This window comes from Molothrus ater, chromosome 8 (genome assembly GCF_012460135.2).
Source record: "Molothrus ater isolate BHLD 08-10-18 breed brown headed cowbird chromosome 8, BPBGC_Mater_1.1, whole genome shotgun sequence".
Lineage (NCBI taxonomy): Eukaryota > Metazoa > Chordata > Aves > Passeriformes > Icteridae > Molothrus > Molothrus ater.
In genome coordinates this window covers 19,478,825-19,496,975 of record NC_050485.2, presented here as the reverse complement: position 1 = coordinate 19,496,975, position 18,151 = coordinate 19,478,825, and the positions used below count along the sequence as shown (strand labels likewise).

The following is an 18,151-nucleotide window of genomic DNA, read 5'->3' as shown; positions in this document are numbered from 1 at the left end:
AAGGTAACAGTTCTGTGACCAGGGCCTGCGTCCGTGAGAAAGCACCATGTTCTTGTTACCTGTCCGTCCTGACCTGTGTTCAAATTAGGCAGAAAAACATACAACAGCTTGTGAATTTGCACCTCCAAGTAATCTTGCAACTGAGGTAGTTTATAAAAAAGGAAAATTAAGTTAGAATCACAGAATCATAGAATGCTTTGGGTAGGAGGGGGCCTTAGAGATGACATAGTTCCAACCCTCCCAGCCATTCACCAGATCAGGTTCCGCAGGGCTCCATTCAGCCTGGCCTTGAATACTTCCAGAGATGGGGCATCCACAACATCTCTGGACAACCTGCTCCACTGCCTCACCATCCTCTGAATAAAGAACTTCATTCTAACATCTCAACCTGCCCTCTTTCAGTTTACAACCATTTCTCCTTGTCCTGCTGCTATCTCCCCATATAATAAGTCCCTCTCTCTCATTTTCATGAGCCCCCTTCAGGTACTGGAAGGCTGCAACTGCATGTTCCCAAAGCCTTCTCTTCTCCACATGGAACAACCCCAGTTGTTGGATCCATTATGAGATCCATGCTGTTTTACAGCATTATTACACCATGCTCCAGAACACCTGTAATTTTGACTGTAAATACAAAATTTAAGTCTTGATGTATGTCTGGTTGTTTTAATTTAGCTTCTTCTCAGTGAGCTATGCAATATTTTAGGAGAACTGTCATGATAAAGAAAACTTCTCAAGAGAAAAATAAACCAAAACCAGAGAGGTTGATCATAATTTTATACCCATTATGACCAATTTTGGAAATCTGAAATTATACAAGTGAGGTCAGCATTTGAAATATTTGATTTAATGACTGGACAATTTTGATACATAAAAATAGATACTTAGTAGTGAACAAGTTTATACAAACAAGATTTCTTTTGTACAGTACAAAACAATGATGGAGATAAAAAAAGATTTGCTGGGTTACAGGGCAAGACACAAGAACAACAAAACACCGTTGAATAATTTTTTTAAAATTATCAGAGGCTTATTTCATAAATACAGTGTAATGCTTTCATTTAACAAATACAAAATTTACTATTTAATTTATCAACATCAGGAAATATATAAAATGTCTTCGAATGACAATCTGATTTAAAAACTGATGCAAATACAATAGCATTTTTAGAATTCTGAGGTAATATTACACATTATCTCAAAAAAAGCTTCAATAAATAAAACTGAACAGAAGGCAAAGTGCAATTCAGTGAAAACGAGAAAAGATAAAGCTCTTATTTTAACAATAGTAGAGAAATAGTTATTAAAAGCAGGTTTAAGCATTAAAAAAATATTTTGGCTAATTTGCCATGTTTTCAGATAATCTGTATAGCTATTTATTCATAAGCCAACCTTTGATGAATCCAATTCCATAAAGAGAGGAAAGGTTGTAGGTCTTTGTTTCCAGGTTTCCTACTTACATCCACATTCAGGTGTTAGAAATTTAACATTGCTTGCAGCTATCTAGTTCATTCAGTGCAACAGTGAAAGCTTAATTTATTTCTCAACATCTGAAGTCCTTCAAGTTAAAATTAATTTTAAATTCTCCACTTGGGAGATACAATGAAAAAATGCAGAATTTTTCAGTGCTGCTTTTAGCATGCTTTGTGCTAACCTAGCACAGTTCCAGGCAAAAGCCAATGGAAATTTTATTACTGGTTTCAATGACAGCACTATGGATACAGTGTCAAATATTCTAAAATATCCTAATATTTATCTCTGTCTTAATAAAACAGTAAAATCACCAGTAACTCTTTAGAAGAAATAAAAAAATAAAATGTACACTTAGCTATTGAAGAATATCCAGAACAGCTTTGAAAGCATGAATTAGACAGATTAATTTGTTAATCTTTCATAAATCTGTTGATTTTATGTAAATAATACAGAGAAAGAAAGAAGACTAATATAGTATTTGAGTACAGACACTACAAGATAGATATGCATCCATGCCCCAGCAGAAGTCAATGGGGAAAGCTGACAAATTAGATGCCAAAGTGTCTCAAATGATCTGGGCCTTATTCAGCTGAAAGAAAAATCTACAGAACACACAGTAGCTGTTCAAATTTAAAACTATACTGCATGCTGACAAAGTGTTTCAATTTAATGAATAAAACCCAGATTTACATTTATTTCAGTATTTTAGAACCATTTCTTCCCCAGCTGCTAATTTACTAATTCAGAGCAGACATACCAAGAATTCTTTTCACAAAGTTTGTGCAGTGAAAAACACAAAACATTTTTAAATGCTGGTCTCCAAGTTAATGAAAGTTTCAACATTCTTCAGAAATGTTATTGTGTTCACTTTTGTCACAGCTTATTTAAACTTTCAACAAAGTTGCTGCAAAAAAAATGATACCATAATACACTATATCAGTTTTCCACCAGTTGTGGATATAATTCTCTTCCTAAAGCATTTCACCAGATGTGGTATTTATTTTAAATATCTAGTTTTATTTACTATAATGCTACAGTAGATCTGGCTAGTTTGCTGTTAAGAATGGACATACAAATTCCTTAATACTTGTAGCTTGAACTTGAATCCCCTCAAGCTGAAAAAATACCTTTTAACACTCTTGTACAGTCAAGTGTAAAAGCTGAATATACAACATCTAAAACCTCTTATTCATAAAAATAATTTTTTAGCAGTAAATGGCACTATCAAAACCCTATTTCTTCACAGGCAGTTATTTACATACTTCTTAGACAGCTGGTTTCCCCAAGCAGGAAAACCAGAATAATAAAACTACATACATTTTATAAAGACTAAAATTCCTATTTGCCTTTGTGGGAAAAAAAAAAGGCTACATGCTGATGTTATATTTTTTCTGTCACCGGGATTAACCAATAGAGAAATATTCTGTATATTTTCTCCCAGTAGGATACCTTGATGTAAAGGAATTATGATTAATCATAAAGTGCTATTAAGAAAAACTTAACATTTGGGAATTGTCTTAGTTGGGTTTTGTTTATCAAACAGATGAGCTTTTTGTACAAAGAAAGCTACTTCTGAGACAAAGCAAGCAGCAAATCTATTGCCATTCAGGAAAAAAACATACACTTCATATTTAATTTAAAAAAATTATCTAAATGTGATAAAACTGGCACAGTATCAAGAGACATAACAATGAAAAGCTTAAAGGCACAATCAGAAGAGAGTGAATGCTACATAAAAATGCTGTTCTTGGAGTATTTTATCTTATTCCAGACCAAACCCCTCTGCATTTGAAATTCCAATTATTAACTTTTGCCTCAGTTCCTTCTTGTTCTTGTAAGGAGGGAGACAAAGCTGGTTGAAGCAGGTATGTGCCACAGGTAACCTAAAATAATTTAAAAAACACCCAGCAAAACACATTTAAGAATAATGCCATAGAACCAGAACACTGCCTCTACACTTTCAGTTAAACATTTCTTAAATAAGAAATCCTATAAAAGGAACATTTATCCCAATGTTGGTTCAAGTTTTGTTGAATGCAAGTAACACCACTGCTGGTCAAAAGTACTTCAGATGAGTTTGTTTGCCTGCAACTCCCTCCTCCCTCTTTATTTATTTTTTTTCAAGTTGGAAACATCTCCTTCCACACTCTGGAAACTCCAGGTACCGCACGACTTTCTAAACACAAAATCTGGGTACAGTAAGAATCCACACCATGGAAAAGGAAGGTGGGTCCTGCAGTAGGTACAGTAGCACAGTTCTGTGTCTGTAAGGATACAGAACTCAGGGTTCAGCCTGGTAAAACAGGTCCTTACAGACTTCAGTGGGGAGCTCTAAAGAACTGACTGAAATGCTGGAAAAACAACAGTTCACAAATTCTGGTCTCAGCTATACCAACACTTCCAAGTTACTTCTGAGAGAGAGCTTGAATATATGTATTGCAGATATGGCTAAGGAATGCCTGACTGAAACACTGGAAACTTTGTTTCTCACTAGAATGGATTAACTCGATGAGCCACCGGTAATAAAAAGCTACAGGAACTTCTTGCCATTTAAATTGTCAAGTGACATGGAGGACACCTGAGGATATATACTTGTCCTACAGCTGATAACTTGGGGGGGAGACAGGAGAGAAAGGCAATGAGCTGAAACTCAACCTGCCATTTGGAAAACACACTGAAAAATGTGTTACAGCTGGACACACATATTTTATTATGTGACTCAAAAGCCCTCTAGGTCTCTCTTAATGTCGTCCCTCAGTCTTTTGAATGGCACCAACTTGGCCTTTTATCATTGGCAAACATGCTCAAAAGGGGATGGAACCCCCAGATCTGGAAATCCAAGTTACTTTTCCCTTCCCTGCCCTTTAAATGATCACTGAAGATCTGTTAATTGGACTGGAGTTATGGCTTCAGAATTTGGAAAGTTGAAAAGCTTTTATTAAAATTGCCAATTTATATTGCTATTACATTCTTTGATATGATTGTGTGAGCAATATGATGATGGTGTCTACATTTATCCCTGTGCAGGCAGTCTGACAGTAACAATTATCTTGCAAAACATGGACCTACAGCAGTTTAAAATGCACACTTATTTCAAAACACATTTTCTCATTTTTAAGAAAGAAAACAATTTAAAGAAGGTACATAAAGAGTGATTCAATGTTGACTGATTTATCTTCATTTGTCATCTGATCTTCATGTTCCTTTACATGTTGCTGGAACCAGTTATTACCTCATTGAGAAAAGCATTAGAAATATCACAATAATGAGATAAATTAAATTTAAAACAACCTCAAAATTTATTATGTTTATGCCTTTAGATCAGCTCTTCACAGAAAACCCAGCAAAACTCAGACTTTGAAAAATATAGTTCCATTTAAATATTTTGATTACTCTAAGTGTTTGAGAAATCTAGGTAAAGCCAGTAATTACTGCTTTGCAGAGAGCTTCAGAGCAGCAAGTTTTTCTATACAGCTTTAAAATTATTTAAACTGACTTTCCCCAGTCTTAAAAACTAAAAAAAATACTAACTGGCTTGCTATAAATAATGCCATCAAACTCAAAAAATTCAGAAAAATTCATGGTAGTTCAGGGTGTATTTTCACTAGATCAGCTGTCATGTTAGGAATGATAAAAATAAATAATTTATTTGAATTTAAAACATGTAAATAATCCCTATAAATAATTACCAGTCTCAAATGTAAACACCAACTGGAAAAAAAAATTCCTTCTTTTTAAAATTCATGCAATCAATAAATGGGTATAACATTCTGAAGGCAAATTAAAGGAGTTCATGCAGTTTCTTCCTTGCACAATCATTTGCTCTTCTGTAAAAAGACATTCAAGAGCAATAAGGGCTCTTGGGAAAAAAATTAATGAAAAAAGTTTTAAAAATCCAAAACATTACTTACCAATTAGTGGATGTTTCACTCCTTGAAATCTTGAAATTCAGATCAGCCATTCCTCCCACAGGTACTCTATCACTTCCTGTAGCAAAATGTAGCAGCTTCTTTTGAAGATCCAGAGAAAATCCAAGTACTACATCCCAGAAGTATCTATGCTCGGGGCAGAGGGAGAAGAAAAAGTTGCAAGATGCAATATCATAAAAAAGTAGTATGAAGATGATAATAAAACTGCAAGTACTACATGGTGAATATCACTTACTGAGAGTTTAACTAATATAATCTATAGGACATCAGCAGTACTCCAATATACAAGGTTAAATTCGCAAGGAATTGACAAGTACAATATTCTATTAATTTTGGAATGATGTCTTGCCAAATGATACCCCAACCCACTTATCTATACAAATAAAAATGCCTTCTACTCACTAATATACATGTCCTTGGTATCAAAGAGAATTGAGTAAAAAAAGAACTTTTGGAAGACTGGATAATAAAAATACTGACATTTCATATGCAGGATTTGGAGCTTTTCTTTTCAAAGTATTCCACTTCAATGTGGTCCTAATCTTTTAAGGACATTCAGTAAACACATACTATTAGGGTTCTAATTCTTCCTACTTATGACAATTTAGTAGTGTCTTTGTCTTATTGAGAAATAGGTTTCTAAAACTTCAGTCATTCTCAGGTTATCCTTGAAGAGATTACTGCTGGAAGACTCACATTCCATGACATTTTAAACTCAGTAATTAGAATAAAAACCCAGGCCTACCGTATAGTCAGATCAGTTTTTTGGTAGCCCTCATATTGGGTACTTCTCTGTAAAGCAGACATGTCCAGTTCAGGACTGCCACAGACAAGAATTTCAACCTCCTCTGGACGAAGTAGCTGCCAAAAATCAAAGACAAAATATTTAATTTTTTAAAGAAGATGAGAAATTATGCTACTAGATTAATTTTTTATTTTGTCATTACAGAAAAATTAACAGAATATCATTCAATGTAAGTCTCTAACTTGGATACATGATGATTATAGAAAAATTAATTGCTCAGCACTTTGAAGAATCTCTTACTGCCAGACATAGTAGAAAGGTAATTACAGGATAACACAATATTTCAGCATATTATGTTCTTCATTTCTTCATCATTCTTACACTTATTACACTGACTTGCCTATGATGTGATCAGACTACAAATGAGTCAGGAAGTTTGTACATATGGAAATCTGAGGGAGGGTCTTAATGTCAATTTTGATTTCAACTTCCATTTCATTTGCACTGCCAGTCCCAGCATGGGTAGCTGAGCAGCAGAGGCTGACAGAACTCGACTCTCAGTTGTACACACTGTTGTGCAAAGCAAATACTTCTAACAATAAGCCATGTTTCATATCCACTAAACTTACACCTACAGAACCCAGTTATTCATTGCCTACAACATCATCAAGTTGCGTGGACGTATGCCATGGCATTTCAATGGATTCTCATTGTCCTTCCAGAACCTTCCCTGTGGTTGGGCACACCTCACTTTGCTGCAAGGTGTCACAGCTCACCAATTTCACTGGAATTTAGAAAATCCCTGACAAATTGAAACTTTCTCTTCTTTCTCAGTGCAGAAGGGATACTGTAAATTTAAAAAGTCATTCCAACAGCCAAACAGGACGGAAAATAGAAGAATGTTTAATCTCAACCTCACTGAGTGCTCTTCCTGCAAAAAGCAATATATGTTTTCAGAGGAGTCACTCAGGAGCACTCAGACACAGTTGTTCTGCAGTTCCTAAATGTGGGGAATACATAGAAACCTTGTAAACATTCACTGGAGAGCCTGTGATGTGTCTGTGAATACACAGTGATAAATCTGTCTTCTGGAGCTTTATTTATGGCTTTTCAATGAAACACTACAGAGAATAGTTGATTAATTTCTGATTAATTTATTCTACTTATGTTGGATTAATCAAGTCTATCAATCAGTCAAGATTCTTTCCAAATCTTAAAATCATCCAGTACAATTTAATTTAGATAACTCATTGTCAAATACTTGAAATAGAAGTGAAGAGTTATGTTTCACTTATTCTTACCAGTAATGCATATGAAGCACAGACACTATGAAATCCATAATAGAAAGCTGCAAATTGTTTGTAGATCGATCTATTGAGAAGAAAATCAACATAGAGCTGCACATATTCTAAAAAAAAAAAATTGTTTTGTTACATTATAATAATTTTAATCAGTAACTTGTTCTGCCCTCTAAAATTGTAGTGAATATGAAAAATGAAAGCATTTAGTTTTAGATACCATTAAATTGGTAGGCATACCAGAAAGAACTACAGCCATTTCATTTTCACAATCTGTTTATAAAAGCATAGGTTTATAGAAAGGAGAAAAAGGACAAACTTAAATCTACAAAGTATGTGTGGTTAATACATGTCAAATTACCTTTCCTATTCCTATTTGTGACTGGAATTTTATCTCCATTTGGCTTTAAGTTGTAAGATTTTATGACACCAAATTCTTCCTGAAAAACCTACAGAAAAAGAGGAGTCAAGGTGAGCACTGGAAAATAAATTAATATACTTACAAATGCAAGATTATGTCATGTATTCCCTTCCTTTCTTCAGCACATGCTATAATTCTGAGGGTTGTGAGGCTTTTACAAGTTAAATATTACAGTTTTCAACAAATTGCTCAGAAAATTAGTATTCCAAGAACAAAATTTGACCCTGTTACATAGTGGCATGTCAAACCGAGCTGCAGGCTCTGAAGCCATAGAGCTTTTCTACAAAAGAATAGCACAGGAGCAGCAAATGCAATTAAGAAGGTATTCGCTCTGCTGTAGCTCACCTAGGAACTAAGTACCACCAATATGAAATTTCATTAACTCATATGTGTGTTCTGAAACAATGAGTAATTGAAAAAGACTTTCCTGACTGAAATAGCAGTTACAACACACAGGTCAGGCAAAACTGTAAAAACCTGAACAGGCTATTGCTAAAGAGAGATTTCTTGGACAAAGTGAATAAAAAAAACCAAGTGAACTTTGACTATCTTCTGGGTTAGACAGAAAAGCAAAGAGCTGGAAATGTACCAGCAGCTGGCCAAGTGACCCTGGTGGTGAGCACTGGGCTCACCTACACTGTCAGGAGCAACAGCCTGGAGCGTCACCACGGAGCCAACTGCGGAACATGCAGCAGTGCCGGGCAGCGCGGCTCCTGGAGCCAGCTCTGATCCCGTGCAGTTATATTCCAAACAATTAGCAGTCACACTGCAATAAGCCACTCCATTGCCATTCTAGCACTGGGAAAAATCACTGAACGAGTTGAGAACCACTTAGAATTGTGCATTTAATGACCTGAAAGGTTGAGTAGAAATCCTCTTCAACATTGCCTTCATAGGATAGAAGTTCACTTAGTCCATGAGCCAATTCCTACAATATGAGTGAAAAACTATTTAGTAAATCTACAAAATTAAGTGATGCACTTTGCAAGGATACGCCAGAAGCATTGTTTTACACAGAAAGCATCTTGGAAAAAGCTGTATTTTTAAAATGCATGCTATGCTAGAAAACACAGAGCTTTTCTGTTTCCATCAGAAGACGTTATCAGCCTGTGCTGAAAAAAAGCTGTTTTCAAACAGTTCATAACTCTAGCATTAAATATGAATAAATCAGGTTTTATATCAGTAATTTTGCCTCTTAGAAAATGTAATACTTACAGGCATAATCTGAAACAGATCATCTAATGTGACACCACAGATGCCTACAAGTGCGTTATGATCACAGGGAACAATGGGAGGACTCAATAATTTCTTGTAACAGCAAGGTGGGAAACGAATATCCAAGGTGATACTGTTATATACAGCAAGTCCCATAAGCTATATATGTCAAAAGTTAAGGGCAAATCTGACACATCCATATTATAGATAGTATCTTTGTAGCTTGGAAAAAATATTTTAAGATTCATGCTCAACAAACAGAAGGAATGTGAATTATTTCATTGTTTCTGGACTGACAATTTTAAATACAGTTTTTCATTACAATTAAGCAGTGGTTAGCATGATCAAATGATGCACATTGACAGAATGCTTGAGAATCTTCTCTATAATATTCTATACAAGCATTTCTACAATAAATTTTCCAAAGTATTGTTAGGAAAAATAGAAAGATAAATATGTATTTTCTAGTGAGAGATCAATAAAGCAATGTTTCTTTTAAATAAATCTAAAAGCATTAAGACATACCTGCACTGGTACTACAGCTCATCCATTAGCATATTTAAGTGCATCCCATGAAACAAATTGAAACGATCCCAATTCAGCTTCTCACAAGAATAAAACAGATCTGTTAGAAAAGACCTACAACCACCATCTGATCCAACTGCAATCAGTTAATGGACACTATTACATCATCTCAGTGGAGTTATGAGCATATACTATCATAAATTGTTTGTCTGAGGTCTTCATTTATAACCACAACAGAAAACCTAGAAAATAAACTAGGGCTCAAAATAGCATGTGGCTTCCATTGTGTAATAAAAAAGGCAAAAAGCCACATAGTGCTCAATGGGGACTTGAATGAACTATTAATGAACACAGACACATTGATGTTTACTGAAAGAAACTCCAAGGTTTAAAGTTACAACTTATAAACAAAAAAGTTGCATGTTTAATATTGACTTAGCATTTTCTGGCTGTAAAATGTACCACATACCCACACACCACCATTTTCTTCCTATTTTTAGTTCACTTGCTTGAACAATATTGAAAAAAAATACACTTAAAATGGAACATAGATGTATACACAATCTTTGAAGGAGCTTGAGCCAGTGCCTTATTTCATCCCCACACCATTCCCAGAATGTCATTTGGAACATTCTAGTAGACATAAAAGGATACAGCTCCAACCAGTCGGAATTCTGAGTAGTTGTCACATTTAAAGCTGCTGAACCAATGGCACTGTGAGTCCTTGTGGTAGGTGAACATGCCTGCAGAATGGCAATGTGATACTTAAAAAGGCACTGAGCTTTTTAAGAACTCGTACAAAGCCTCCTCTTTCTTACCCATGCACCCCTGGAATGCTCCTGGGGTGCCCACATCCCATGCTTGTTCTCAGGACCCTGTTCCCACCCATGGCAGGAGCCTGCAGGCTGGTGCTTGGGAAGGAGCACCAAGGGCAGTGCCAAGCCTGAAGCAGGCTCAAGCCCACTAGCCCTGTTTGGTGCTGGTGCAACAGGTCCTTCAGGGCGTCCAGTTGTGGATATTCCACATTTTCCCTATGCAATCTGTTTCTTCATTGCACTCCAGCATCGGTACTGCCATAAGTATTAACTGTCTAACTAAAAATTTTCTTACTGCAATGTAAACTCACTTCCTCCTCTCTTTCTAGGTCAATAGCAGATGACAATCCCAAAAAATGCTGGCATGAATCCCATGATACAAATACCATAAGTTTACCTTCTTAGAATAGAAAACCGTAAATGGTTTATGTTATACACACACTACCAGCAAAGGGATATGTTTCATATTTTCTGTCAAAAAATTATACCAGAAAAGTTAAAAAAGCCCCAAACCACACGTACCCTAAAAAAGCCACTCATGGGTCTAAATGACAAGGTAGATCCTGCTGAAATCATGAGTATAGATGCGTTTGACTGCTATTTGAGTCAGATACAGAACATTCTGTTTTAAAGAGAGACAGAAAGTAAAAACCTACATAATGAAAGCAGATTGTTATCTGTTAGCTCTCAAATGCCTAGGAAGTATTGCTCAGAGAAGTAAGACACACTCGCATAAAGGTGCTCTAATGCAGAAGTAAACTGGACAAAATGTGATGGCCCTTTTGAATTTGTTGGAATTGAATGGGCCAAGCTTATTATTGTTGCCAAGGTCTGTACAAACCAAAGCACTGACTAGTTCTAAGCATATCTCGTATGCAATAGCTCACTGTATCTTTCTTTGAAAATAAATTTGGTGAAAAATAATATTTAATTAAAAAAAAAAAACAAACCAAAGTCCTTTTCATTAAAAAAAAAAAGAAAATCCAACTTTTCTCAGGGACATCCAGTTCTTATGATAAATTACAGGCAAAAAGCTGCCTTCACATTTTTTCCCCCACTCTCCTGCACAATTTATCTTTTGAAGCCCTTTTTGAACTTATCACAAAAGATGACAGACACTGCCATTAGACATTGCCAGAAGCAACAGAACAGCTGCATGTAAGGCAGAGCAGAGCTCACATGCTAAAAGATGATAAGGATGTTGGAACAAAATAGGTTTCGAATCCCATTTGTTAATTGTCCACACCAAGATAAAGAAAGCATTGCAAAACACACAGCTGACTTAATTAAGAGTTTTTAAATTCCAGGAGTTAAACCTGAAGAATCAGTTTACCTGGAAAGGGTAATAACAGTGATATTTTCCCTTCCAAGCTTCTGACGTGTTATTTGCATCTTAAACATTACAGACAGTAGAGGATACAGTCCCTTTCCAAGGGACAAGTATATTTCTGAACTCCTCCCACACTTGGCTGATAGTCGTAACAATGAAAGAATTTGCACTTTAACGTAAGGAAGTCTGCCAGAAATAGTGAAAAAATAAATTACTCTGACTGTTTCCAAACTCATCAGTTACCAAGCTCTGCTGACAGCTTTTTTACTAATGGAACTGTCAAACTTACAGAATGCTTTCTGCAGGATAAATTGTTTCCTATTAAGGTTGCTATCACCAATGTCATGTCTTCACACAGACCCGTTTTAGTGGAAAAAGGGCTACAGGCAAATTATCTCAGCAGATATGACGACATGTTAATGACTTAAAATTCTGTACCTTTAGAAGTAGTCCTAATAACAATAAAGGACCATGATTTTAAGGGACATGAACACTTCCAGGCAAAGACAGGCAAGCTCAATATCAGGTGTTATGCTCAAGTCCCTGGAAATCAATTTAAAAGCCATCCTGTCAACACTTTGCACTACTGATGCACTAAGTCATCAGTAATGTATCCATGCACAGAGGAAAGCTCATTAGAGTGGTGAATAAAACACACCCAGATCCATCTACATCACTATAAAGTAAGAGGATAGAACTGCTTGTTTATGACCGCTCACTCACGTCTTACAATGTCCTGTTTAATCAAAAAGCCTTACTTTTTTGTCCCCTTGGGCATGAAATGCCCTTACAGGCTCACAAGTCCTGGTAACAGCAGAGTCAGGCTTTTTCATTCAGGCTCACAACTGCTATACTGTCTCTGCTCCTGACTGAAGGACCTTTCTTTTCTGAGATTACCCCAGACCCCTTTAAGAATACTGACTACACAGATATCACAAACAGAACGTACGACAACAAAGGTTCAAGTAAAAACTAACCTCTACCTATCCTAGTCACAGAAACAGTACTAGAATGCGCAGGCACTCTAAATGCAACTACCAGCACCAAAAAAATCCCCATTGATACATGGGAGACCAAGGCTGGCAGTTTGCCAGAACTGAGCATAGTAACAGCACCCAACTATAGTCGCTGACAAAACCCAGCAAAGCTCCCTCCCTAAACTAGCAAAAAGAAGACAACTGAGGGCAGAAAGAGAAAATGCAGCATGTGAAGAAATAGGGAAGGATGTTAAATGATAAACCAATGGCCTTATCTCCACTGGAATATTTGCTAAACCACTGAGCTGTTTTAGGCTGAGATAATTTCCTTCATAACTAATAGCTAAGTTATTAAAAAGTTTATGCTTTGGATTTGTGCTAAAAAAAGTGTTTATAATACAAAGACTTTTCCATTATTGCTGAGTAGTGCTTACACAGAATCTGAACAAATTCTCACAATCTACTTAAAAATTATGAGGACTCACCATAATCTGGGTGAAAAATCTGCCGAATCAAAAGCAGAAACCATTCCTTTGTCAGGCCACCCATATCAAGACCAGCTTCTCCTACAAATGTGACTTTCAACTTCTTTTTCAGATCTGCCTTCTTCCTTGCTAGCTATTGTGAAATAGGTAAGGCAGAAGAAAAAGGACATTTAACATATTATCACTACCACTAGCCATAGAGAACACATCTCAGCCTCTGCTCTACTGCTCTCTCTTCGATGAAACCATTAATTTGCATAATTTTCTACTAATAGGTCAAAACTATATTAAAACAATGACTGAATTGCAGAAGCAAGACAATTATGACTACTTGACATCATCAACTTTGCACATGGTGTCACTCTCTGGGCTTGAAAAGAAGTTAGGTGGTGTACAAACAGGCTTAAAAAGCAATTAGATATAATGAATTGAGTTTGTCTGGAATATTTCAGACCTACATAATTTTTTACCTTTTACTGTGCTACCAGAAGGAAATGACAAATTATAAAAATACTTTGACGTAATTTGGAAATATTTAGAAACAGGGAAGTAAGCTAACACTTTCAATATTTGGACACCATTTGGTTCTGTGTAAGATGCCTGCCAGCAAGTATCACTGCTTTTTAGAACTGTTTCTTAGACAATGGTAACAAGCACTTTTCATTGCGTTGCTCTAAGAGATAGCTTTTCATGCAGGTACACAAAAAATCTGCAAAGAACTATTTTACAGCCTTTTACAATTAACAGTGATCTTTCAGACTGAGTCTCTAGGCATGCTTCCTTTAAACCATTAATTACTGTCCAGCTCCAGAGAAAGTGTTTAAACCAGCCAAGAATATGCATGTGCTAAAATAATCTCCATGTTGTTAGTTGCTCAAGTAAATTCATATTACATAGATTTTATAACTATAAGTATTTGTGTTATTTGAAACAAGTTATTTATTAGCTGAAGTGATTCTCCTTTGCAAATTTTTTAAACTTGAAATACAAGTAAGACATCTTCACTCTCCACCTGCTGTTCCCCATAAATTTGAAAATATGAATATAATGCATTTATACTCATCTCTGAGATGGGTAGAAGAAAACACTGGAAATAAACAGGAGAATATTTCAACTATAAAAACTTTTGAATTTGCTCTTGGTTATTTTAGTGTGGTTAATAAAATGACAATGCCTGAGGGAAAGCAATATTACCAATTATATTTCTTTTGTCTTAGGAGAAAAGGCCAAAAATAGACAGGTTTTAAGATAGAAAAATACAGTTTAAACTTACATTTTATGACATGAGTAATCAGAATTTGTTTGATGCTGTTTTCACTACCTGGACTTATTTTTCAGTATCATCAGGCTCAATGTTGAGAAATCTCAAAGTTGAGAAAGAGAGGGAACTAAATTTCACTAAATAATGTTAATTAGCAAGTGGATACTGAAGAATTGTCTACTTTACTGGACACATCTGTTTCATTTCTAAAAAAGGAAAACTTACATTGAAGAATGTGAAGAATTAGTTAAAAGAATTTAAGACTAGAAAGCCCAAAATTATTCTTATAGGACAGAGAAGGAAAATAATAAAAATATTCAAAGAATTAGAACAGAACAACCTCATTAGTGATTAGTCACATACTATTCATGCTGCTATCATGGAATCAAGTCCTATAGAAATCGATAATTGTGCACGCTATTTTTAACAGAAAAAATACAAATACAGACCATGTGCAAGCATGTATGTTTGTTATGGGTTTAGCTACAGAGCACTATGAGCACAGGAAATGAATTTCAAAATGTCTAACCCAATCTGTTCTGTGGGACTACAATTTTGACAGTAATTAAATTATCTTTATTTAGCATTATGTAGTTATATTCCCAATCTCTTAGTGCAAAAGATTTAAATATGACTTATCAAATTGAAATCTAACAATAGCTACTCTACAGCAACACACAATTTAATTTTATGTTTTTGTTACCTCATCAAGTGAATCACTAACAAGGTGTGTCCTCCTCACTTTGACATTTAGGAATAACATATTCATGTCAGGCTTCTGTCTGCGAGAGACTTTATCCACAAGGCTTTGCTATTTGAATGAAAAAGAAACATCACACATGCAGTATCTTCATTTGAAAAAAGGTGTCACACTTGTTAACTGTAAAAAGGTCTCAGTATCGTGTATTGAAGACATTTCCCTGACACTGTAACTGCTTCAAGTCTCTTCCAGGAGATGAAGAGAAATTTCTTTTCTACTGCAGATACCTTCTACACTACATTTGAATTAATGTCTTGAGAGGTTTAACAAGAAGGTGGCACTTCCCAAATTGTTAGAAATAAACCCATAAGATTCTGGAAACTGGCTTATGCTTTAATTAGTTATTCACAAGGTATATCCTGCAAGACAGGAGTGGATAGGTGGTGGTGCTGCCACACAGGGCACTGAGGAGAAGAGTATCACTTATCACCTGTACAAAACTACTACTGAAGGAGGCAGACAATGCCTTTTTCCACCCAGAAGAGGCTGCTCAGAAGCTGTACCTCTTCCACGACCTGAAAGGATACAGTTGAATCTTGGTCTTCCATGACAACACACCTCCATAGAATAAAATACAGAACAGTTCAAGATTCTCATAGAATTTTTCTTCCTTAATCATTGTGTTAATTTAACATGCTAGCATGTTATGCTGGTTTCTCAAAAGAGGAAGAAAAGTAAGTCAATACTAGAAGCTATTCTCTAAAACACTGCCCTCTATAAGGATCCTGAAAATAAGTATACAAAAAAAAATACTCAGAGAGCCCAGCATGGACATCTGTAGACTATTCATAGTAAAATGGTTTAAGTTCTTTTGCAGGGTAGTCAGAAATACTAGAAGTTGTAACAACAGGTGTAATATCAGTCCAACAAATACTCATAAAGTACCAATGGATGAGACATAAACATTCATCATTGAGGGACTTACCCGTGCAATACTTATCATTTGTTGTTCTGAGTCCCTTTGAATAATAACTTTTTTTGCTGTTATAGAAATAATAAATGGGTATTGACAGAAAGAAAACCTAACAAGAGAAAAGAAGATTAAATATTTTCTTTCTAGAATACTATTTTCATTTTAAGAATATGGAAGCGAATTATCATTCAGTAAGTAATTCCTCCACAATAATTTGCAAATAGCTGCTGTTTTTTCACTTTGTAAATAGTGATACTTGACTCACTAGAACAAACTGTTATTTGAAAATACTGCTAGAAACTGAATTTAGTAATACTTATCTTTTTAAATTTGGGTTTTTTTGTGGTTTGTTTTGTTTAGTTGTTTTTTTCCCTTCTCAAGTAGAATATCAGGTATCAGACAGAAGAGCAGCCTGAAATACCTGATTCAGTGGAGCAAATTATGGTCTCCAAGTTTTCCCCAACTACTGCTGAAGGCAAGGAAAATGCCTATGAATGTACTGGAGGCTAAAATATGTCTGTAGTAAGACACAGTCAGAAGTCTATGCCAATAATTAATAAAATTACTTTATTATCATCCATATTTTACATATTTACTCTAGTTTGCAAAGGCAGAACGAGATTTATTTCAGACAATCTCACATCCATGCAGTAGCAAGTAGTAGCTATAATATATTTTTAAATAAAATAATACAGTATTTAACGTGGATCTGTACAGACATAAATGGTGTGCATATCATATACAGACCCTACACATCCACTACATTTAATATAGATTTACATAGCATAGACACAATGCTTTGAAGTACTACTCAACAAGAAACAACCAGTAATTCTCTTACCTGTGAGAATTGCCATAGCATTGCCAGTTATGATATTCTTCCATAAGATCAATATGATCAAGTGTAGAATTATAGAAATCCGTATATGAAATAATAGGAGGGCTAATCAGACTATTTGCAGCATCTGCAAAGAAAACACAAAAGTCTTTTAATATAATGCCTAGGTTCAGCACATCTCATTTCTTGGCATCATGAGCACCAATGATCTCAAAAACTTTAGGCCAAGTCTAAAATAATACAAAAAAATTATAACTTTATTACAGAACTTAGCTCAGTCTTAGCTACAGAACTATAACTACAACATAACACTATACAACATCACATTAATTGCTGTAGAAAACAGTAAATCCCTAGTCCAGCCCATTTATGATAAGGGAACCTCAGTTTGACTCTGGTTTCCTTAGTGACACACACTAAATTAAGGTTTAATGGATAAAGGGTACTATGTTCTGCTGAAATTGATGAAAAAGCAGTTTGATAAACGAAAGTGTTTAAGAAATCCATGTAATTTCAAGCAGCTATGGCTAGAAAATCTACTTTTTTTTCCATTATACCACCTAGACCTGCACAAAAATTAAGTACTTGACAAAAGGAAGAAAGCTTAAATGTGAATTCTATCTCATTATATAATGGTATTCATAAAGTGTCAAACAGTTAGTAAGTTTTCTCCATTTAGCATAATATAATTTTGGACAGTCAGACACAAAGTAGTGTCTTCTGATTGACCAAATAGCTCTTTTCCTAGAATTAAAGAACAAGCAACTCTTTCATAGATGACTATAAACACATCTTGGGTTTAGATACAGGTGTGCTAACGTGCCTGACTCTGGACAGGCAGGACTGTGCAGAAGAGTTTTAAGTAGAAGTTTTAGGTTAACAGTGAAAATATCTTAATCCCAATTTTAATTTTTATTTGGTGGTTTAGTCTTCTCCTAAAACAGAGGAAGTAAATACTCTAATCACCACTTGGCAGCAGTTAAGAAGGTTTACATTTGCAGTAGTCAAATTTGCTGTGCTCTATGTTGAACTGAGCAGGAATTCATTTTTTAAGCTGTAGTTTTGGATGTAAGAGGCACATGCATTGCCTAACGTCCTTTAGAAGCTAAATATTCTGTGGGGGTAGGTGAGTTGCAGAAGAAATTCTGGCAGCTACAAGTTTAAGACAG

At 35.3% G+C, this 18,151-nt stretch overlaps 1 protein-coding gene across 2 annotated transcripts in view; it reads right to left on the bottom strand.

The window, feature by feature from the left end:
• Positions 1-822: 822 nt before the first annotated feature.
• HECTD2 (HECT domain E3 ubiquitin protein ligase 2) overlaps positions 823-18,151 on the bottom strand; it is a 33,273-nt gene continuing 15,944 nt past the window's right edge. Inside the window, exons 10-21 of one of the 2 annotated variants that reach the window (XM_036385482.2) lie at positions 16,986-17,109; positions 16,157-16,253; positions 15,175-15,282; positions 13,211-13,343; positions 10,258-10,346; positions 9,079-9,237; positions 8,717-8,791; positions 7,804-7,891; positions 7,446-7,552; positions 6,145-6,260; positions 5,382-5,525; positions 823-3,353 (exon numbers count right to left, since the gene is read on the bottom strand). In XM_036385482.2, coding sequence (XP_036241375.1) covers positions 3,233-3,353; positions 5,382-5,525; positions 6,145-6,260; positions 7,446-7,552; positions 7,804-7,891; positions 8,717-8,791; positions 9,079-9,237; positions 10,258-10,346; positions 13,211-13,343; positions 15,175-15,282; positions 16,157-16,253; positions 16,986-17,109 — 1,361 coding nt within the window. In that variant the 3' untranslated portion in view covers positions 823-3,232. Of the gene's footprint in view, positions 3,354-5,381; positions 5,526-6,144; positions 6,261-7,445; positions 7,553-7,803; positions 7,892-8,716; positions 8,792-9,078; positions 9,238-10,257; positions 10,347-13,210; positions 13,344-15,174; positions 15,283-16,156; positions 16,254-16,985; positions 17,110-18,151 lie in introns of those variants that run through there. The other variant, XM_036385483.2, reaches the window with a different exon arrangement.